At 41.7% G+C, this 22,521-nt stretch overlaps 2 protein-coding genes across 2 annotated transcripts in view; both read left to right on the forward strand.

The window, feature by feature from the left end:
* LOC112972517 (cathepsin S-like) overlaps nt 1-2,689 on the forward strand; it is a 5,319-nt gene extending 2,630 nt beyond the window's left edge. Inside the window, exons 4-6 of the mRNA XM_026079129.1 lie at nt 1,067-1,232; nt 1,514-1,616; nt 2,190-2,689. Coding sequence (XP_025934914.1) covers nt 1,067-1,232; nt 1,514-1,616; nt 2,190-2,289 — 369 coding nt within the window. The 3' untranslated portion in view covers nt 2,290-2,689. The remainder of the gene's footprint in view (nt 1-1,066; nt 1,233-1,513; nt 1,617-2,189) is intronic.
* A 3,095-nt stretch (nt 2,690-5,784) lies between these two features.
* On the forward strand, nt 5,785-21,230 carry HORMAD1 (HORMA domain containing 1). The gene is made up of 12 exons (XM_026079134.1): nt 5,785-5,832; nt 6,413-6,557; nt 6,900-6,963; nt 8,950-8,986; nt 9,480-9,506; nt 10,195-10,262; nt 11,232-11,383; nt 12,020-12,276; nt 13,495-13,558; nt 17,167-17,243; nt 18,063-18,146; nt 20,177-21,230. The coding sequence occupies exons 1-12, from the start codon at nt 5,800-5,802 to the stop codon at nt 20,258-20,260; spliced, it is 1,092 nt and encodes a 363-aa protein (XP_025934919.1). The 5' UTR covers nt 5,785-5,799; the 3' UTR covers nt 20,261-21,230.
* The last annotated feature ends 1,291 nt before the right edge of the window (nt 21,231-22,521 follow it).

A 22,521-nucleotide genomic window follows, 5' to 3' on the forward strand; every position in this document is an offset into this window, starting at 1 on the left:
GCGCAGGTGGGCATCAGTCTGGGATAGCATGTGAAATCCGCAGGGAAACGCAAGGGTTTTAAAGYGAGCAGGGAAGCAGTGCGGTCGTTCTGCCCTCCTGCACAGGGACCCCAAGCGATTCTTTCAGACCCAAGAAAGAGGTCTTTACATGTTTTTTTTCTACGGGGTAAGTAACTGGACTGGGAGCCAGAATTTCTACACATTTACTTCTGTCCTAGATAAGTATGGGGCAAAGCAAGGTAAAGACGAGGCAGGACACCTGGGTGCTGTTCTCCTCCATGGATTATTCCATCCTCTGTAGTTTAAAAATGGGACATTGATATTTTCACCATTTCAGTGGGCAGAGGATTCCAGTGAACTGTGGTCATGCAATATTTTGAAAAGTCACAGGTAACAGATGCTTTATTAGGACTGCAAGGTGCCGTGCCTGCCGCTGGTGGCAGCTTCACGTTGCTGAGCAATAAGAAAATAGTGATCTTGACACCGAGAGTCTTGATGTCCAGAGGCAAAAGATATGCCCTGAAGTGATCTGGTGTCTTGAAAACATGGCCTGTGGGAAAAGGTCAAAGGAACAACAGCTAAGTCTACRGAAGAAAAGTGAAATGTAAGTGTTCAAACATGCATAATGCAGCTACAGAGATGAAAGGAGCTGGTCTCTGTCCAGGAGAAGCCATGGACTTAAATTAAAATAGAGGAGATTTAGGTTAAACACAAGGAGGATCTTCTGATGGGCAGCATGAGGAAGCAATGACTTTCTCTAGGGAAGTGGTAGAAGTACTATTACTGAAGGTTTCTAGAAACAAGGCAGAGACTTGTGTTGAAATGATTTAGTTTATCCTGGCTGTGGGGAAGGGAGATGGGCAAGATGATCTCTTCAAGGTCCTTCCAGCCCTCTTTTTTGTAATTCTGCATATTGAAAAATTATGTGGGGAAAAAAAAAAAGAATGTGAAAGAAAAGTGAAGGACAGGGTAGCGCAGAGGAAAAGAGGGCTGATAGAAAGCACTTATGTGAATGCTTGGTGGACCCCATAGGTTCTTCTTTTCACTTCACTCTCGCTCCTACCAGAACGGGACATGCCAGTATAATGTTTCCACACGAGCTGCCACTTGTTCCAAGTACGTTGAGCTCCCCTATGCCGACGAAGCAGCCCTGAAGGATGCTGTAGCCAATATTGGACCAGTATCTGTCGCCATAGATGCAACCCAGCCTACGTTCTTCTTGTACAGGTCAGGTATGTCCTTTTACTCCAGAGGCCACACACACCCATGGCCATTTTTTCTCTTCTAGGTTTCTCTGAACGTAAAGCTAATGAAACTTAAATTTGGTTTGAATTTGGCAAGTCTTGGCTTAGTTCCTAGGTGAAGGCATTAATATGTCAATACGTTAGTAGCATTAGCTGCTATCCGCAATGACTATGTTGGGGGTTGAATTCAGTCCTACCAGGTTGACGATGCAAAGACGTGGCCTGATGGTCTGATGTCATGCTTTCCCCAAAATCCATTTTTTTTGCAGGTGTGTATGATGACCCACGGTGCACCCAGGAGGTGAATCACGGAGTAGTTGTGATCGGGTATGGCACTCTCGATGGGAAGGATTACTGGCTCGTGAAAAACAGGTAAAAGCACCACAGTAGGTCACAGAACTCTTTTTATCTATATAGTGATATGCTTCTCGTGGGTGATTCCCACTGCTCAAATTGACATCCTCAGATGAAGAATTTTTTTATAACAACCGATATTTATACAGATTGATTAGAGGGACATCAGTTGGATGCTTGTGTAATGAGAGTTATTATATAGCTGGAAGTTCATATCAGTCCTTAAAATAGTCTCTAGGGATTCATACTTCGCCATGTCAAGGCACTTTTATGTCATCCTACCAGCGTTAAGGAACTTTAAATGCATTTAAAATACACTTATACTCACTTTAAGTTTCCTTTATTGATAGGGAACTTGATAGGGTGTTGTAGTAACTCACTATGGAATTTCAAATTACATGTAGCTGTTAATCAAAACACTTCATCACAGAAGCAAGGAAGTCTGAATGTTTTTGTGTCATCATTTTCCTACAGAAAGCTCTCTGACAAAGGCCTCAAAAACACTGTGATGTTGATAAGGCTGCGTCTCGCTTACGGAAAAAAGGAATTTAATTTTTCTAATGTCTAGCTGTTTGTTTCCTCTTTGCAAAGCTGGGGCGTGCGCTTCGGTGACGAGGGCTACATCCGCATGTCAAGAAACCATGCAAATCATTGTGGGATCGCCAGCTACGGCTCTTATCCACTGATATAGAAGGAGTTCTTGCTTCAAAGTGGACTTTTGAGACTTCAGTTAAACTACTGACGTTTTGCTTGCACGCATCTACCGACTTCAAGAATCATTTTCTGTCTCCTCGGGCAAAGTCCTCCTGTTAGATCAGTCTGTATTACAGGCAGCAAGGGAAGCTTTGTGTGGATCTGATGGGAGGATCCTGGAGTATGATTTACAGGCATTTACTGCCTGCTCTTTGGGAAAAAAAGCTTTTCCCAAGTAAAACTGCAATCGCTGCAGATTATAATGGACATCATGTTTTCCTCTCTCCAGTTCAACACAGTATTGCCACCGTGACACAGATTTCACTCTGTCCTGTGCAATGACTGTAGCTGAAATTGCAGACTTTCTTTGAAAAATTAAAGAACAGCATCATTGTCTAAAAAAACCTGTATTTGGTCTCTGGAGATGCAAATATGTGCCAAAGCCAGCCGACCCGGCTCTAGCTGGGTTCTTCATCACCTGGCATTGCTCCCCCATGCAAATAGCTCTTGCAAAATGCCACAGCTCCCTGTTCCCACCTTGCATTAACCAGGTCTGGTGGCCTGCTCACTGCCCATGGTGGCTACGCCACGGTCGGCTTGTCCTTGACATGCCGAATCCACGACTCTTTTTGYTAAGAAAGCAGGACGGAAACATTTCCTTGGGAAATTAAAGATGTTTCCAAGGGCTTCTCCAGGAGGGAAATCTCTGCACAAATGATGCTTCCCTCCAACCACAGTTTGCAACTTGGGAAGGGAGGATGCGGGTCATCCCATTGCTGTGGGAGAAAAAGTAGCTGCTTTCGGTGGCTTCACGTCAATGTAAGTTTTCGTGATAATGACGTGTGAAATAAAAACACCGTCACTGACGCGTCGGCRGCCGTTGCACCAACATGACACGTGAGCAAACACGGAGCGTTTCCAATGGGGAGGTATAACCAACTCTGAAGGAAAATGGTCTCCATATTGACACTTTGGGCTGAGATTGCAATTTCATAAAACCTTTTCTTTAAGAATATGCATAAATGATGTTGATACAACTCCCTACAGGCCTACGTTTCAGCTTTAAAAAACGCTTACACCATGTTTGTTGTAGTGAACAACTTCTGTTGTGCAATCATGGGCCAGAGAGTTGGGAGAGAGGAAATACTTTAATTTGTGCGTGTAGGTTTTAAAAAAAAAGCCAATTTACATGATGAATTTGCCTCTCACGTGCATTTGGGAACAATCCCAAGTGTGAAGTAATAAATACGAAGCTCTGTGGGTTTATCCAACCTTCTGTTTTCCAGAGGGTGATGGTAGTTTTTTGGTACATGGGAGACACATTTCTGTGGGGGAAAGCAGCAGTGCTAGGCTGTATTTTCCCCCTTTTGCCAAGGCTTTGCTTAGTCTTTAACACCTTATCAGCCAAAGACTTCTCCTTTCCGAGTACACTGGATCTCTGCCGAGCACCTGCAGCTCCTGTTGTGGCCTTGAAAGGGGACCGAAAACATCGTTATCTTCAGCGAAAACAYCAACCAGCAAAGCTCTAACGGGCCACGACTCTCATGCAACARAGTCAAAACACCAAGTCTTTGTACAAACACAAAAAGGCCACAAAACTCTGTTATCGCATCCATTTATTAGCAGGCAAAGTAATTACTGATTTCTTACTGTTGGCCTTTTGCAGCTTTGTGAAAAAAGGTTACATGGGCAAAAAAGAGGCAACTTTTGTGGCATAGCCTCATAGGGTGTTTCCTTTGCAAATGTCTCTGGATGGATTCACTCCTTGGAAAAATAAAACAGAGCAAGAACGCTCTGGTAGACCCATCCATTTGATAGCCCCCACAGAGCTGCACCCTGCAGTAAAACCATATATATTGATGGCAAGAGTAATATATATTAACATTTTGCTCATTAAATTGCTATAGGGTGACAAAATGCTTCCTTCAGGTACAAAAAGAGGGGGCAAAGCATGGAAATTCTCATCCATGGAGAGGAAGCGGAAGAAAAGCCCCGGCACTGAGGAGTCTTCGCTCTGGGTGTGGAGACGGGGCAAAGCATGAGGTGCACCAAGGGGGCCCACTGCAGGGTCCCGGAGAGCAGTGCGAAGGAGTGGACATGATGGGGCAGGTTTTTTTCCCATTCTGGAACGCTGAGAGGAAAAAGGCAGGACCGGGAGGTGAGAAGGGGGCAAAAACACTGCGCGAAAGGCGAGAAATGGCCTTTAATGGCGGAGCGCGCGCGGGGGGCGGGGGGGGAGGGGGGAGGGGATGCTCTGCGCACGGCCCTCGCGAGGGCCGTTGGCGGGAAGCGGCGGCGCTGCGCACGGCCCGCTGCGGCGCGCGTGCCGGGCGCGCGGGAGCCCCGCCCCTTTTTGCGCACGGCCCCACCCACCCCTCGCTCTATAAAAGCGGAGGCCGCGGGGGGTGGCGGGAAGTGCGTGGTGGCGCCGCTGAGGGGAGGTGGTGGTGCTCCAAGAGGGGCCGGGCACCCGCAGGTGTGGGGGGCTCCTTCTTCCCCCTGCGGCCCTTTGCCCAGTGGAGGTTCTGTGGCTTGGTGCTGAGGCAGTGCCCAGCCCTTCCCTGCGCAGTTCTTGCCCTCTGCTCCTGCCTCTTTAGCTGTTGCGGGTCGTGGGTGGCCATTTTCCTTCCCAACRTGGCAGGCTACCTTCTCTGGGGATGTTAGCACTGGGAAAGGGTCCTTATATTAGCCCTTTTTGCAGGGCTGAGCCCAACCCTGTCTTGAGATAGCTGGGCTGGTGGAGGTTCAACTAAAGGGGATCTCCTTGCTTAGGCGGAGGGGTGCACTGCACTAAGAAAGGTGTTTTTGCCATCCTTAAGCATGGATGCATCTCCTTTTTTTCAGGCAGCAGGGAATGGGGAAGGCTTTATCCTGAGTGTCTGTATGCCACCGAGGGTTACAGGCTTAATTAAAATGCAGATGGATGAAGCACCAAGGGGGGGGGCTGTTTAATGTATTTTTGTTTAAATTGTGAAAGAAAAYAGCCCAAGCTTAGAGGTGGCTTTCAGAAGGGATCACTTGACTTTGGCTGGAGATGGCTTCAATGTGGAGAGCATCTTCTAGGGCCCTTTGAAGATCTGTCAGGCTTGGTGCCAGCTCATACTTTGGAGCAGCTCTTTCAAAGGCTCGTGCTTCATATAAATACACAATATTTTAATTACCAAGCACTGTGAAGTTGCGGGAGATTTGCGCAGATGTACACTAGAGGGAGATGGTGGCTGGGCTACAGCTGGCCTATGCTCATTGATTTCTGCACATGTGCAGCCATCTCTTAAGTTTCAGCTAGTGTTTCTTCTTTAATTAACAGTTTTAAGTGAAAATCCAGAATCGAATACTCCCAGTTCTTAAATGAAGAATCTTGCGTGGTTTCACTGTGCCAGAACATTCATAGGTTCAGGTGCTGAATTGTTAAAACAGGCTACAACCTGGTCTCATGTGCACTCGTGAACAGTGGTAGTACGTGTACTAATACAAATGTTTTATTAGCAGACAGAACAGTATCAGCAAAATGGCGACTGCTCAGAAGCAGAGGAGTTCGATGGTATGATTTTATTATGTATTTCAGCACAGTAGATTATTTTGATCAGGAAAAAAAAGTGGATTTTAGCTGAATTAGTGCACCCAGGTGCTTTGTAAGCTTTCTGTGCTTGAAAAGTAAGGGTAATTTAATTTTTCTCTGAGAAGAGAGATGTTTAGTAGCAAAAGAAATTGAACTTTGTGGTCACGCATCTGGTAGAAATCAGCTTTACGTTTGGTAGAAATCAGCTATGTCCTAAGACTGTAGTAATACAGAGTGTTAAGAATATGCTTAGCTTTATAAATGTTGAAAGTTGTACTTGTCGATTAACTTAAAAAGCTAAATAGGCAGTGGACCGTGTTGTGGTCTGCACAGGTTTGGACTGGTGGATATGACACGAGTTGGAGATTGCTGAACAAGAGCAAGAATTACCTATCCATATGTTCTGCATAAGTTTCCTTGCTATTAAAAAAAAAAAAAGGGAAGAATGCATAGCGAGCTAATGAGCAAAAAAGCATTTTTCATTTGTTTTCAAATGTGAACAGAAACAAGTCCTCTGTAACAGAGACTAAGAGACTAACACTTTCCTTTCTCTAACTTTTAGAATGCAGTTGTATTTCCTAATAAAATATCTACCGAACAGCAGTCTTTGATACTAGTGAAGAGGCTCCTAGCAGTAGCTGTATCCTGCATTACGTATCTAAGAGGAATCTTCCCTGAAAGTGCCTATGGAACAAGATACTTAGATGGTAACGAGCTGTTTTCAAGATTCTCTGCACAGTCTATTGTCATAGAGATGTGAAGCTTAAACGAGTGCTTTTAAAGTCCCTTGCTCTTTCAAATTAAAGATAATTGTAAAGTTTTATTTTAGCAATTGAAAACGGCTAATACAGTCATTGCTGTGTTTTATTAAAGATAGTGATGAAGCTGACTTARCAATTAAAATTATGCCTAAACCTGTCAGTAATGTAAATTTTAGTCTGTTCTTTGACATAGGCTTTTAGAGAATGAACTGCACTTTCTTAGTGCTGTAGTTGCATAAACTAAGTATTTATAAGTWAAAAAACCGAACATGTTTCTGTTTTTTTGAGATCTCTGTGTCAGAATTCTGAGGGAAGACAAAAACTGTCCTGGATCAACTCAGTTGGTGAAATGGTAGGTTAATTACAGTGCATATGTAATAGTTTTAAAGTGTGCAGATTCTGAAAACTACCTTCTTAGTTGTTTCCAGCTATAAAAAAAAGTTTACTTGCTGCAAGGGAACAACTGCCCTTGTGTTTCTGTGCATGATAGTTGCTATGTACAGATTTCTATGTGAAAATCAAAATGTGTTCTTCTCAGTAAAGCTGTAATGGGCTTGTACAGCATTTCTGGAAAAGCTTACAACTCACTGCTTAATAGAGCACAAATCTTGGTTTATGGAATGATGATGCTTTACACTCAGTTTTCATTGGTATATGTGACTACTCAAGGTGCAGATAACTGCAAAAAGCTAGCCAGTAATTCCTTTATAGTTGAATATGCGATGCAGTATTTTCATGAGTTAAACCTGTTACCTTTCTTGCATCTTATATTTGAAGGTCTTGCTGTCAGACTTGTATAAGAAAAAGCGGGACTGTTAGCCGTTATACCAAAAAACAGAATTCTGTCTGCAAATGATAGTCCACTTGTACGTTCACAAAGTTGAGTGTAAACATGTCACTTGAGACCAGAGATACTTATTTGGGGGAGTTTTGTTCGTTTTCTTGTTTCCCCGCAGTAATGGTAGAGATCTGTTCGTGTTCTCCCTGCTATTTGGAAACATCTATAAGGCGAAGAGCACCTGATAAATATTTGTTTTCTTTCATCATATGTTTGAAAACAGACTTGCTTATCTTATTTTCTTCCTGCTGTGAYGCTCTCTGATTGCTGAGATGTTTGTTGCCTACAGTTAATTCGCTACGGGGTACCTCCAAGTGTGACTTCACTCTCCGTCAGGAAATTTCAGGYGACTCCTGTGCTCCTCAAAGCTCTGCAGTTCTGAAGCTGTGGCTGAAGGGTGCAGCCATTTCATGCACAGGCTTCAGCTGTCCTACAGGTTGCATCGAATTTTTTCAGGAAACCAGGAAGGTGGAATCACCTTCCACACAGAGAATGCATTGTAGGAAAGCTCAAGCCACATCTGTACGCTACAAAGACGTGTTTCCTTTTTTTTTTATTGTCTCCATAAAGGCCGTTTTTGTTCTTTTCACACTTGTACCAGTCATAATACAAGGTCGAGCATCAGAAATGATGCTGCTTTCAGCAGAGGGGGCTTGCAGCCGCTGCAGACGTAGGTCTGAGCTGTGATGTTAAGAGGTCCAACTGGGGGAGGGGAGGGAAGGCTTCCTCGCTGTAACCTGGAATGTCTTAATTGATCTTCTGTGGTAGAGAATTGAAGTGGCACCGAGTGAATGTCACCTTACACTCACGCACCAAACACTAGCAAGGACAGTGGCATGACATGCCTGTGCACGCTGAAAAGAAAACGCGCTCTGGTTTCTGGGTGAAGGGTGCGTGCTGCCTGTTTGGAGCTCACAGGTAAGTAGCGTTTCTTCACTCAGCATCATGTACGCATGAAAAAAGATTCTTGCTTGTTTCCTATATTCCAAAGAAATGTTAGCAAAAAGTAGGGGTAAGTTTTTTAGTTCGTTAGCTATGTCTTGCACATTACTGTTGTACAAAAAATTGTAACATCTGAATAAAGGCAATAACAGGACTCCTTTGTGCTTCGGAGATGTCCATATTCAGTTGAAGTAGTTAAACTTACTAACTGATTTTACTAACTGATTAATGAATACATATATTAGAAAGTGTTTGAAAATGATGGATATACAATTACATTACATTTTTACTTATAAATTATTTACTTACAGATTATATTTTTACTTATTCTGCAAAGAGATTAGGATGATTTGGGGTGTTACAAAGATAGTAATTACTTATATCTATTACTACTAATAAAAAGACAGAATAATGGAATAAGCATTATTTATTACTCCAGTAATTTAATATTAAGAAGACTAAACACAAGAATTTCATTTTGTGGGAATATTTTATTTAATCAGAAGCAAAGCAAATGGAAATTAGTAGTAGATGGACAATATTATTTGATTTTTGCAGGATGTTAGGATGCTATGATGCCTTGCAGAAGAAATATGTAAGTCTTCCACTATAATTTAAATGCATTGAAGCATTCGTTTATATAATTCCACTAGCTGCCACTGTAGTTGTAGGACTTTCTGGGTATGGAATAACTATGTTTTAAAATGTTACAATGTGGGATGCACAGATTTCAGGAAAATATTCATTGTAAACAAAAACACTTTAAAATCAGGGGAACTAGGAATTTTCTTCAGCCAGTTGAGCAAGTTCTTTCTTAAACAGGTCAGGAATTAAGCATATGAAAAGCTTGCTGGCTTAAAACAGCAAATACAGTGGCCTGTATTGATTTGCAGAGCTAAAGAAATAAGCAAGAAGTGGTCTATGAAATATGTTTAATGTGTTTCTTTTTTATTCTTTAATTATGCTCCCAACAGCTAAGGATGATTGTCCTAGCAGTAAGTATCTTTGAAAAGTATGGCCCACATTTTAAAGTAAATACTTAGATATGTGTACAGTTCTTAATCTGTTCCTTTATTTTAAAAATACAGGTCTACACCCATCCAGAAGATCCTCAGGTAAACCTGGCAGAATATTTTGTTGGATGACTAATTATAGCCCTTATAATCCATCCTTATAATGAAATATGTGTATACAAGCAATAGCACTTACACATGTAGAAAAAGACTTATTTTAAAATATCCAGTGTAGGAATCCTAGAGCTAATTAGAACTGCAATGTAGTGTGTTGCCTTTGAGTATCTACTATCAGCCTGTTCTCAAGAAAGTTCAAGAAACTCCAAGTGTGTTTGTGGAGTTAAATGCCCATAAAGAATGCATCTTCCTAACCCTGTGTAACAGATTTATGGAATTTCTTTGGGGGAAATAAAGTATGTTTTAACTAGCCACTGGGTGTCACCATATCTCTGTATGATGTGTGCGAAATATTTTTACAGTGATTAAAATTTGAATTGAACATTTCCTTTTAGAAACTGAACTCAAACTTAGTTTCTCTCAAAATACATTACGATGGTGATTCCTGGAAAAAATTAAAGATTTTCGTTTGACAGTTTTATAATGTATATATTAAAATTGTTAATTGTTACAGCATTAGAAAGCTGTTCATCAAAAAGGAGCTAGGAGCTATTATTACATTGTTTTTTTTTTTTTAATACAAGGTTAATAGATTACTGGACAAAAAGAAACAGCAGCAATAGCATATTCACTTGACAACTGATAGTTCAATAATTACTGCATTTGTTTGTAGACAATTACGGAATGTTACCACTTCAAATTCAAATACACCCACCATGGGCCACTCCTGGACTTCAGCAGGTATTTTCATCTTGACTTTTTTCTGCTCTATGGTTTTACAGTCCCTTTGATAAACCAGCCTTAACCAAAAACTTGGTTCAGTTTTTATCTGTTCAGTCTTTTCTTGATTCTGGATCTTAATGACTAATTTTAAGAAAACATGCCATTAAGTTAGACTTGCTCTGAAAATGTGGTAAATCATTGTATCAGATTATGGACATTTGCAAGGAAGCTGCTTATTTTAAGACAAATAATTGAAATGTAGCAAGTTCTTACCTAGCAGAAACTTCTCCCAGCTTTCTTCTTGCATAAAATGCTTTTTCAGTTAAGTTCGGGCTGCGGTGCTGCAGGCACCAAATTTGGCTACTTCTGTCTGAAAGAGGTCGCAAGTCTTGTAAACAGCACTGGTGGAAGGAGAGGTGAATGTGTATCTTGGCTGCTCCAGGCTAGTGTATTAGCACAGGCCCAAACCAGACTGATTTAGGGGAAAAAAAAAAAACCCTCTGTTTTGGTGGCAGTAAGGTAAAGTTTGGGTCAGCCGCTTGTAGAATGGAAGACTGAAGACTTCAGAGCTGAATGTCAAGAGTCCGTAGATGTGCACTTCCTAATCAGTAACCGTTCCTGTCGGTAGTGGTATTTGTAGCATTTAAGGGAGCAGATCTGTGAGACTTAGCAGGATTGGGGCTTTCGAATGCACCTACTTCTTTCTTTTAGCCTTGGGTGCTTTTCAAGCGTTATGGATAATGGTCATCACTACAGAACCATAAAATTGTCCTGGTTTCCCTGGCTCAGAACTTGATCTTTAAAAGAGTAAAGAACACACAGCTCACTTAGGCTGTATTAGGAATTGCAGAGCTTGTAATCTCAGAAACAGAGCTTGTGTGATTAATGTCTTTCCTAACATGCATAGATTCTATTAAACAGTTGTATATTTTAATACTAATACAGTTCACCCTATATAAAGAATCTGAATACTTTGTCCATTTCTAGTAAGAATAAACGAAATAATTCCACCATCACATGTGCGGACACAAAGAAAGCAAGCATCCTCCTCATTCGCAAGATCTATGTTCTGATGCAAAACCTGGGTCCGCTGCCAAATGATGTTTGCTTGACTATGAAGCTGTTTTATTATGATGAAGGTAGTATTTTCTGTATTATCTTGATTTATCAAGTGTGTTCGTAGGCATTTGAAAACAATTTAAAGAAACGTTTTCATATGTAATCTTTAGGGTTGCTAGGACTTGTTATGTGATACTATTTTGCATGTGTTCAGCGACTTCTCACCACTTTTCAAAATTCAAGGAGGGCAGACTTGATCTCACTGTAGGAACGCAGTCTTACCGTAGACTTCATTGGAGCAAGGATTTTGGCATGTTTAAGCGAATTGGATTTTTCTGAATATGCTGAGACCAAACTGCCCCAACATCTGTTGGCTGGACTAGTTCTAGTTTGGCTAACTAGTCAAATGGCTAACGCTAGCTACTTCTTTCAGAACATGGTGTGGCTTTATAATAAAAAAATAAGAGCTTCTAGCTCATGTTTTTGCATACGTGAACTGTTTCAGGTTGCTTTAATTATTTTTTTGCCTACTTTGTAGGGGAAAAGAACTTCATTTAGTACAAATTGAATATTAATAATACCCCTCCTCCCCCAAGATCAGGTTTTTTTGACTACTTCTTTATGTTTAAAGAGGAGAAGTATCTATTTCATCTGCACAAAAGTGACTTCTACAAGAAAATACTTCGTTATAACATTTCATAAATTCTTTTCTGCAGTTACACCACCTGATTACCAGCCTCCTGGCTTTAAGGAAGGTGAATGCGAGGGCATGATATTTGAGGGGGAGCCAATGTATCTAAATGTGGGTGAAGTGCCAACGCCTTTTCACATGCTGAAAGTCAAAGTTACAACTGAAAAGCAACGAATGGAAAATGCTGATAAAAGCATACTAAAGCAAGGAGACACTAATGTGCCTCTACAGGTGCTCAAACTGGACAAAGATGATACAGAAGAACAGAACCGGCACATGAACGTAAGAGCTCAAATGTTTCATGTAACATATTGTAATGTTCTGTGATTCATATTCCAGCAAAATTAATCCTTTTGCTGCATCTCTTGATAGACTTTTAGGAGAGCATTTGGTGTTTTCAGATACGTTGGGACAAGATAACATATTTTGCTGCATATTTGTTTTAATTTTACTGTTCCCCTTAGCAGTCTGTCATTGTTAAAGTGTATGCCAGTGTTGAGCAAGGGCGTAATACTTGTTAGCAGCAGCGTTGTCGGTGGTGTCATGTCACTGCGAGGCTAGGTAGCAGCGGCAGGGCGACAGGCGGAGCGGCAGCTTCGTGCCGCAGGTGCGTGGTGCTGCTCGGAGCACAGGGTACGCGGGAAGCCTTTCTCCTTGGGTCTGTCCGCAGGGCTGGCCCATACCGGTCCCCCACAAATGGCAGCAGTCAAGCGGTACTGAGGGGCAATGAATTTGCTCTGAAGCTTGGTTTCCGGGATGCTTCTGTACAGCAGTAAATAGAGTTGGTGATGGCACAGCTGAAGTTACATCAGATGTGATTCTTCTTGGATTCTTTGCTTGTTCTTCCCCCCGCCCGGGAAATCTGCCCAGAAAAACGCAAAAACAAACCTGCCAAATGCATAAAATACGCAACAGATTGTGCATCCAGCTGTTGATACTAGAGCCTCCGAGACAACTCTTGGGGTTGTGTTACTGCAGGCTTCAATAATTGGACGCGTATATTCTTGGTATCAGCTGAGGCGAGCAGTGGATGCCTTTAGGAGGAATGGGGAATGTGCTGATATATGTTTGCCATAGGTGAGAAGGAGGCGGAGCTTCAGGGCCTGTGGCCCCTCCCCCTCGATTAGCAGTGCCCAGGGGGGCCTGCAGGCTGCATGATGGAAATAGCTCAGCCCTCCCTCGATCTGCATATGCCTCTGAATTGCTGTTTCACAGGCAATATAAAGGTGGTAATTGATGCACCGATAGCTTTGTTTTAATATCTATCGTTAGGATTTTAATATTTTGAACGGATGTGTTTCTTGATAAGTGAATTAAATGTATGGTTGTATTGCTAATTAAGTAACATTGAGCTGGTCTGTACATTCCATATTAGATTCAATTATTTTAATGCAGTTTATTCCACTGAGAATCCATCTAATAAGATCTGGCTCTAAGCATCTGTGAGTAGGAACCCTCTTATTTGTCTGCAGTAAGTGATAGACCTCTTCTTTAATCTAGGAAGATCCTGTCTTGGATAATAAAGTGGAAGATAGGAAAAAAGTAAATATTTCGGAAGTTGAAGGTAACTTATATGTATTTTTTTAGTTTGTGCCTCTTTCTGATGTTACTGACATGAGGATTCAATTTGCTGACATACAGGACTATTTTCAAATTAACACTTTATTTTCCTCTTGTACATCACTATTCCTTTATCTTCTATCACAGCTTTGTTCTGTGAAGCACTTTGTTATCATATGCATGTTTTCATTTTTCTGTTCTAAAATTCTAATGTTGTGTTCCATTTTTATCAGAATTAAAGCTAAATTTAATAGGTTACATATTTAGAAAAACCTTGTTTTTTTAACTAATATACTTAACTTCTGCATAAAGATTGCAGAAGTAATTCAGGTGCTCTCCAGTCTGTTAGTGCAGACCTGTGAAGCAGAATTCTGCAGGAAAAAAAAGGGTCCATTAAAGTCACAGGTCTGTATTCTGACAGCTTCGGTCATTAAAATTCAGCAGCAATATTACTTTTAGCCATGTTTTTCCTTAAACTTGGACTACAGTAGGACCATGGCCTGATGCTTCAGTCCATTCTTGCTTCAGTCCATACAGCTGTGAATCAAGTGAGACAGTTAGGGCTCATGTACACAGGGTTTACTTTATGGTAGACTGAATTATTTCATACGGATAGATATTTTTACATGGATATATTTTCTTTGTACAGAGTAAGTGGTTAATTACTGTGGTTTTCTCTTCCTGATACAATCAGTAATTTCATCTCAATATGTTTCATTACATGAATGATTGTGTGGTTATGTCTGTGCTGCTGGCTATTTGAGTGACTTTTCCAGCTGCCTTCTCTCACAGTTGACTTGTGTGCCCTCTTCTCTTACAGGGTACATTGAGCAGTTTGATAGTCAAAAGTGCATTTTCTTACCTATTTTTGATAGGTACAAATTCTAGTGAGGCACGCTTATTAGTGCAGATCTCAGCAAGATGAGTTTCTTCAAGTAAAACCTTAGCACTGGTTTGTCAGTTTGAAACTACAAAACCAATTTTTGAGTAGCAGCAAAAAGCAAATTCTGAGCTGAAATCTATTGCAAAGCACTTGTCAAGAAGGTACCAATGATATTAACTCTGTATAAAAAGATTCTGATATAACTGCTTTAATAGGCAATCAAATTTGAGAAATCTGTAGATTATAAATGAAATTTTGTTTAGGAAGCATTCTGAAGGTTTAACACTGCAAGACAAAGTTGCCTTCTCCCTCGTTATCAAATAAATGATTATGCCTTTCTCACAATGCAGGACATTAGGAAGTACCTGCTGATCATTTCTGATGAAAAACAGCAGCACCTGTCTTGTTAGATTTTTCTTAGCCTTTATAAGTAGATAGTTCGTGCTGCTTGCTTACATAAATCATACAGATGTCCTCCACTGTGAGCTCTGGAAGCAGAAGTGCAAATAAAATGACTGACCTGGCTACAGCAGCCTGACCGCATCCACCTCCAGAAACGCTCCCTGGCAGTGCCTTGGTGTCTCTCGATCAGTGTCCCAGGATTCRGACCCAGGCTGTCTCGAACCTGAAACACGGGACTGCAAACCCTAGAGAGCAGTACACCGGCTGCCTGTTCCTAGTGATCGCTGGGCAGAAGTTTCCCTTTAGTAAGATCTTAATTTAGGAAAAGTAGAAAATGACACATCTTCGAGTCCCCTAAAACTGTGGGGAGGCTCTAGGAACAGCACCTCACGTTTAGGGGGGTCGCCCAAAGATTCAGCTTTGCACCGAAGGAACTAAAGAGTGAGTTACTACTTGTTGGACTTGCTCAGTTTGGAGAAGCTACGTACAAAGCGTCTGGACAGCATCAATTTGCCCATACCTAAAGCATTTTGAACTTAGGAAGAAAAATCAAAAAGGGGAAATACTATGCGACTTTCTGGAAGAAGGTAAAGTAGAAATAATGTAGACAAGCGTTCTCAGAAATGCTTTTGATATGCTCACATAAAATAGGTAAGAGAGCTAAAATAAAAGGATTTTCAAGCTGTGAAATAAAAAAGGGATTTTATGATCAAACCCAAAATCTGGGGGAAAAGCTTGTAATCGGATGAGTATCCTACAGAAAATGTTTGTTTGTTTGTTTCTGTAGCAGAGGCAACTGTGGATATATGAATATATGGTACCTAGAAGAAAAGCCCGTTAGTGCTGCTGCTTGCTCTCTACTCACTTTCCTTCAGCAGTTCCCTAAAGTTGTATTGCCTTTGAGGCATAATTCAGGTTCTGCAGCCTTCCGAAACGGAAACTTTCATAAAAACTTCCAGAAACATCACTTTCTGTATAACAAAAACAGCAAATCTGTCGATGTCAAGGCTTTTGGTCCTCCCAACCCAAACAGGGCTGTCAGCCCCTAGGAGTTACCATGGTTTCTGAGTGGTTGCAAAGGCAGTTGGACAGAGCAACTTAAGCCTGGATTTTTGTAAGTGGATTGCAGTGTCCTTTAGTTCAAGCCCACCGCTGTTTGCGTAGGCTGCAGTGTGCAAGCCGTACTTAAATGGTGGCACTTAACAGGTTTTTTTCCAGAACTAGTGTGCTGCTGTATGAAGGAAGCAAACGTACTTCCATACTGCTTGAAAAAGAAAAAAAAAAAAAGCTCAGGGAAACCTATAAAGTACATGTAGGAAACACCGCTGGTAGACAAGTGTTTTTTCTACTGACCAAACTAGTGCGATAGCAACAACTAATACTTCTAGAAATTCATAAAAGTTCCAAAAACATGCAAAAAAGAAAAAAGCTGCACAAAGTAGTCTGTCGTGTGGATGTGATTTCTGGGAGATCAAGGAAGGGGGGAAAGGAGTAACCGTTATGAACATAGGTTTCTCCCATTGACATCAGTGCAGCTAAGGATCTATGATCTCATGAAGACTGGCGGTAACAGCACCTTTTTGTAGAGATTGTCAGAAAAATGCATTTGTCACCTAGAAGTTCTTTGATAAAGCCCATTCCATGGCTGAAGCCTAGTCACCTTTGACCAATTCACGCTTATATCTTTGTCCTAGAAACAAACTGCATGGGTTAAAAAAGCCCAGGCTTTCCAGAACTAACTATTCATTCTTCCTTCCTCCTCCTCGTTCTTTGTGGCCTGTTTGTGCAGCTGCGTGCAGTGACAAGGGGAACTGTAGTTACAGGAACGGCAGCCAAAGCTGCTCCTTTGTGTGCGGCTGGGTTACAAAATGGGAGCCATCTGCTGGCAACGGGCTTCAGAAATCGCAGGAGCTGTGCCAGAGTGGCCGCGCAGTGCCGCATGCCTGTTCTGCCGGGCAAAACAGCCGGCGAGGCTTTTTACTTTGAAATAAACACTCGTGTAGACAAGCCTTTAGCAATACTGTGTATAAAGAAGAGTCGGGATCAAGCCCACTCTTCCAAGGTTATTTTGTGTAAATCCATACCACTTGGCATATCTTCTACGTGTCTGTGATAGCAAATCTTGTAAATAAAAATTGGAACCGCTGAACTAAAGATTAGAGAGAGCTTGGTAAAGTTAGCTGCTTGGAAGCACGGAGGAGAGCCTCTCCAGAGCACCTATTCATTGCATTTTTAAAGCGCGTATTTTCTTCTTGTCAAAACATCAGTGTTGAGATGCTGTTAGTGCATTTTCAGCTGTGTACTTTATTATTCAATGTTTCTTTTAGAACCAAATTTAACTTGTGAAGAAGACGAAATTACAAAGGCTGAAGAGAATCGAAATCCGTATGTTGCCAATCCTCAGGTATGAAGATAGTACTCTTTCTGCCCCCTTAAAAATTTTTCACAGAGCTTTTGCAAAGCTTCTTTGCTGCTTGTATTTTATATTGTGGGTTACCTCAAGCAATTAATGGGTAATCTGCCGAAAGTTTATTTACCATATTTAGAATTTTCAACAATAAAATGCATTTATATTTTACTTCTCAGTCTTTCACAAAAAAATTTTGACACACTAAAGGGTTAACCAAAAGTAATAACAAAAGGCTGTTATTTTCTTGTTCAGAAATTGTTGTTTTCAAAACAAATAGATGATCTGAGTAATAGTAAAAGAACTGGGAAAATAATTTCCATGTTTGTAAAATTGTTCTAGTTAACCTTTTCAAATAGAAATTTCTCTGTTCAAATTCTGACAGACCAAAATACTTGATTAAAAGTTGATTAAAGCCTAAGATAAATGTAGTTATTAAGTAATAATCAAAACAGACTATATTCTGTGAATATAGCCAAATTGTGTAATTTAAGCATGAAGGACTACTTCAAACACAGGTCCTTAAGATGTCTTGTGCAAAAATGTCTTACGCAAAATAACCGCAGGTATCTGCAAGTGACTTATTGTATAAATATCACTGGTGCTTTGATCTGTCAGGGCAGCTGAACACATCTAGCTGTAAACAGTTCTGTTGACTTCAATACTCCTGTAGTTAAATTTCAGTTCAAGTGCTGTGGTGAGTGGAGCCAGAGCTCTTGGTGCAGTACAGGGCTGAACCCTGGAGTTGCCTCTAAAATACATGTTTTGTTTTGTTTTACTGCTGTCATAAGGCAAACGTTTATTTTCTGATTTTAGGTTGATCATTTAGCGCATAAGACGTCTGAACTTCACATGTCGGAGAGCAGGACAAGAAGTGGAAAGATATTTCAAACCAGCGCTGTTAGTATCAGTGTTATATTTCTGTTCTTTCTGCTCTTTCTAAGCCTTTTTCTGTTCCAAATAGAGACTAAAACCCTTAATAGGATACATGTTGAAAGAAAGAGATTCTCATCGCTTACAAAATTCCCGTTAGCTTCAAAACATTTGACTTCTTAGTGCCAAAAAAAAAAGGGAAGTCTGTTCCAAAAAATTAAAAGCTTGGCATTACGGTAGTTAAACGGGTTGAGAAAGATTCATTAGAATTGACTTATTTTCTTGAGAATGTATTTAGCCAAATTCCCTGCTGGTTTAATCCATTGTTGATATGAGTGTGTGCCAAGAGAGATCCAAGCCCAGCGTACCATGTGATGACTAGTGATTTTACTTGGAAAACATGGAGCCATAATTCTAACCTCAGATGCGTGACTCACTCATACCAAGAAAAATCCATTATTTCTTCGCTTATTCACATCGCAGCAGACTTGCTTAGTCTGTGCTGGTGTGGGGAGCCAGATTCCTTGAGTCTTGCACAAGTGGAATAGGAGTTGTCTTCAGGATAGAGCTTGGCCTTAGGAGATGGCGTTGGGCACCCGTTTGTCTGTGGCTGCTGCCGTTACCAACTGACCTTGGTGGCTTTAGCGTTTTAAGGCTAAGGGGAGCCTTTAGTCTGGATAAACCTGGAATTGTAGCCTCTGCTCTGTGAGGAGCTTGCCACAGTACCTGTACGGCCGCTTCACTTCACCTCTGTGTACCTCTTATTTGTGAACGTTGCGAGTTGCTGGTACCTTTTCCTCAGAAAAAACTGTGAGGCGAATACTGCCATTTTAGTAAATAAATAAATGCTCTTAATCATTTACAGTCAGGAGAGGAAATTATATGTCATGGCCACGGAAAATCATACCCTTCCTGTCGCCACTCAGGAAAGCTCTTCATTAATTTTTAATGCAGGTTAGGGAACAGTAGTTGCATAAGGATTCATAATGTGCTGCTCAATAGTTGCCAGTAGTCTTCTTCTAAACTAATAGTTGCTTTATTTCCGGAAAGGCTGATGAAAATCAAGCTTGGGAACATTGCAAAATCTGTTCCTTGGCAAAATGTTCTAAAGAAATCCAGGAGAGAAATTGGTCTGGGTCGTAAAAATCTCTAAGTGTGAAAGCAGCATGCGAAAAGAGCTATCAGAGTTTGCCCCAAAGTCACAAAACAGAGACATAAAATTCAGAAGATTTCAGTCATTTCTGAAAATACTGCTTATCACCGTTATAGTATTTAATGACCGTTTTTTACTTCCAACGTCAGGTTCATATGCAGTATTTTTGAGGTTTGTCATTCACTACTCTAAAGCAAGAGCATTATTTTGTGTATGCTCGCTACTGCCATATCTTTCTTTGGGAGAAAAAAGAAGCTTTTGTCAATATGAATGTAACAGAATTTTTAAAAATGAGGTGTTCTAAATAAGCAAAAGCACAACAGGACTGAAGGCTAAATTCTGGTCTTTTCATACATGTCCAAGTCAGAAATGATTTGATAAAACCAGCAGGCCTGTGTGGTGCAGATCTCCCTTTCTTCCTGTCAATATGGGGCTCCCTGGTGTCACGCAGAGCTTTCCCTGTGTCACCTGGGGCTGCACTAGCATCATCTTGAGCCGCTGAGTTGCTCACAGCGGTTCCTGGAGTTGGACTTTCAGGTTTGTTGCCTGCACGGAGGGCAGATCTGGTGTGGGGAACAGTCCTGAGAGGTAAACTTGGTACGTTCTCCTGAAGCGTTGCGCGTGGGAGTTCCTGCCCTTACAGCATAAATACATCTAAGCTGTTCTATAGTGATTTTTGGTGAGAAATTCTTTGAGAAAATAGTATCCAGATGTTATTCCAGGCTTAACCCCTTTGGACACGTATCAGATAATAGCATGGGCTGGATGCTTAACRCACAGCTTTTGACACATCACGCCGCTGAGTCTTGTTCAGTGTTTTCCATGTTACGCTTGCGAACACAATGGAGCAGGCCAGGATTTGTGCGGAGCAGCAACCGGTAATGCAATATTTATTTTTCCTCAGCAGGTTCATCAATTTGAACTCTTCTCTAGTCAAGACGTGCTGCCAAAAAGGAGAAAAATTAGTGAACCGAAGGAGCAGTTTTAGATATCCATCTCCCTGCTGTTTACAGAATTCATCTCAATATCGCTTCCATTTGTTGTTTAATATGAATGTTAATATTTAAATATTATTTAGGAATCTTTTCTGTTTAATTTTTAGTCAAAATGTAGCGTATTTTATATCTAAGGGAAAAAAAAAATCTGTCAAGCCCAGTTGAAGAAACTGTAAGTTACTTTTTATAGGTGCTTGTATTGCCATCTGGAAAGATAGAAGATGCTTAACCACTGATGCAGTCTCTGAAAAAAACATCCATAACGAAGATGATTTGGGGGGATTTGATTCTCTGCTAACACTGAATTTAAATCCTGATGGCGATTGCGTATGCCCATTAACTGAAACATGAGGTTATTTCACTGATCGCTTTTTCTGGGCTGTATTTAAAAGCTTAGGAACTCCTTGTTCAGAACCTTTCTGACGGGGCATTAAAAACTGAAGTCTCAGGTTAATTTCTGGAGCTTTATCGAGTAGGTTCGGGAGAACCGTGTTGTCAGTTACAGCAATATTACAATTTTCCATTTTACTACATAGTAAGCAGAACTGGGGAGGTTTAGGTGGCCTGATTCCATGCGTTTCTTCCAGACTCAAGGCACCAGACTCGAGAGAAAAAAGCATTATTCATATCTTCAATTTCATATTTCACGCCGAAATGCAGGATGTGCGTACAGCTGTGATGCAACATATGTGTGTAATTACAAAGTGCTAATCTGTGGCAGGCATCTGTTAAAATGGTGCAAGATGAAAAACTTGAAAAACAAGGAAACCTGTATGTATGTGAAAAGATTAATTGCAGGAGTCAAATGGTGCCCTTTTTATTTTTCCTGAACGATTAATTGTTAATATTTTGTGTACTGTGAATAAATTGGAGTGAAGCTATTTATGCATGGCTACGAGCTACTGCTGCGTTTAAATTGGATGCAAATAGCTGAACGTTTCTTGATTTCTTTTTGATTAAGAACATCTTTTTATCATATTCCTCAATTAAAAGCATGTTGTTCAATGGTTGGCGTATTCCTTGACCGCTTTGCTCGGAGTATGTTTTGGGGTTTAATAGGGTGCAGCCGCTTTGTTTTGTTCAGACCAGGCTGGATGGGGGCTGACCCCGCATGGCTTTGATGGGAGCGGAGGGATGGGGGCAGCGGGGCAGAGCAGGGAACAAATTCAGCGAAAAACGTGGGGGTGATGAATGTCTTCTGGTCTGCGTCCGTCCCATAGCTGCAGATCTTCCTTCTGCCTGGTGGGTTTTCCAGCCGGTTCTCTGTTACACTGTGTCCCGGCTGTGGGCTCTCCGTTCCCTCCAACACTGCATTTTTGTGTGTTTTATGGGAAAGGGATTGGATGGAAAAGGAATTAAGCTGGTGAAATGTTCAGCTTTATCCCTTTTCCCTCAAAACCATCCAAAAGAGCCTTCTGGAGACCCATCCAACTACCTTGGAAGTGCAGAGTCTCCTCGAGCAGCCATGCAATATTTTAATCCTTTTGTCTCAAAACTGGTGGCAACGCTCTCAAGCAAGGCTCTCTTCCTCGAGTCATCCCAGAGGGCAGAGGAGGAAAATAGCTGAAAAAAACATTTTGGGGGGGAAAACTAGCTGTATTGGCAAGAAAGTTACCTTAAAGCCCAAACCCTGTGTGTCCTCGGGCGCAGGCTTTAGTGGCAGTTTGGAGAGGGATTTGTAGCTTTGCAGCAGCTCGTTCCTCTCCGGTTCGTTGCGCTGAACCAGATGGCTGGGATTTAATTATCAAACACTGTCATTGCGTAGCCTCGGGCTTTGCCAGTTTTGCAGTCTGATTTAACAAGATTTCCTTTGCAACTATTTATGAGCGCCTTTATTCCCTCTTACAGCCAAGGACTCCCCTTTTCCTGCYTCCAGCCGAAGTCTCCCACCGAGCCCTGCCTGACCCACGCCGCACCCAGGTGCGTGTGAAAAAAACACCACGTCGCACGATTTGCACAAAGCGCCCCGGTGCTCCGGCACCCTCCGCCCAGCGCGGTGGCACGGGGGGACAGCGGGACCAGCCCCTAGTTCCCCCAAAAGGCGGACGGGCCACCTGAGCGGGCCCAAGAGCCCCCGCAGCGCCGYTCCGCACCCCTGTGCCTTCCTCCYGCAAAGGAGGAGGAGGAGGAGGAGGAGAAATCCCACCCTCTGCCTCCCGCGCTGCCTCGGCCCGCTGGCCGCGCTCATTGGAGGCTCCCCGGCCTTGGATGCTCCCATTTGCCGGCGCGGCACACCGGGCTGGCTTACCGGCAA

The sequence above is a fragment of the Apteryx rowi genome, unplaced genomic scaffold, assembly GCF_003343035.1.
Source record: "Apteryx rowi isolate R43461 unplaced genomic scaffold, aptRow1 scaffold_492, whole genome shotgun sequence".
Taxonomy (NCBI): Eukaryota; Metazoa; Chordata; class Aves; order Apterygiformes; family Apterygidae; genus Apteryx; species Apteryx rowi.

Excerpts from the sequence above, each read along its gene's own strand:
- HORMAD1 (XM_026079134.1), top strand. The coding sequence starts at position 5,800 with ATGGCGACTGCTCAGAAGCAGAGGAGTTCGATG. Across the intron at positions 9,507-10,194 it reads CCCATCCAGAAGATCCTCAG|ACAATTACGGAATGTTACCA; the intron begins GTAAACCTGGCA and ends ATTTGTTTGTAG. Across the intron at positions 10,263-11,231 it reads CCACTCCTGGACTTCAGCAG|TAAGAATAAACGAAATAATT; the intron begins GTATTTTCATCT and ends GTCCATTTCTAG.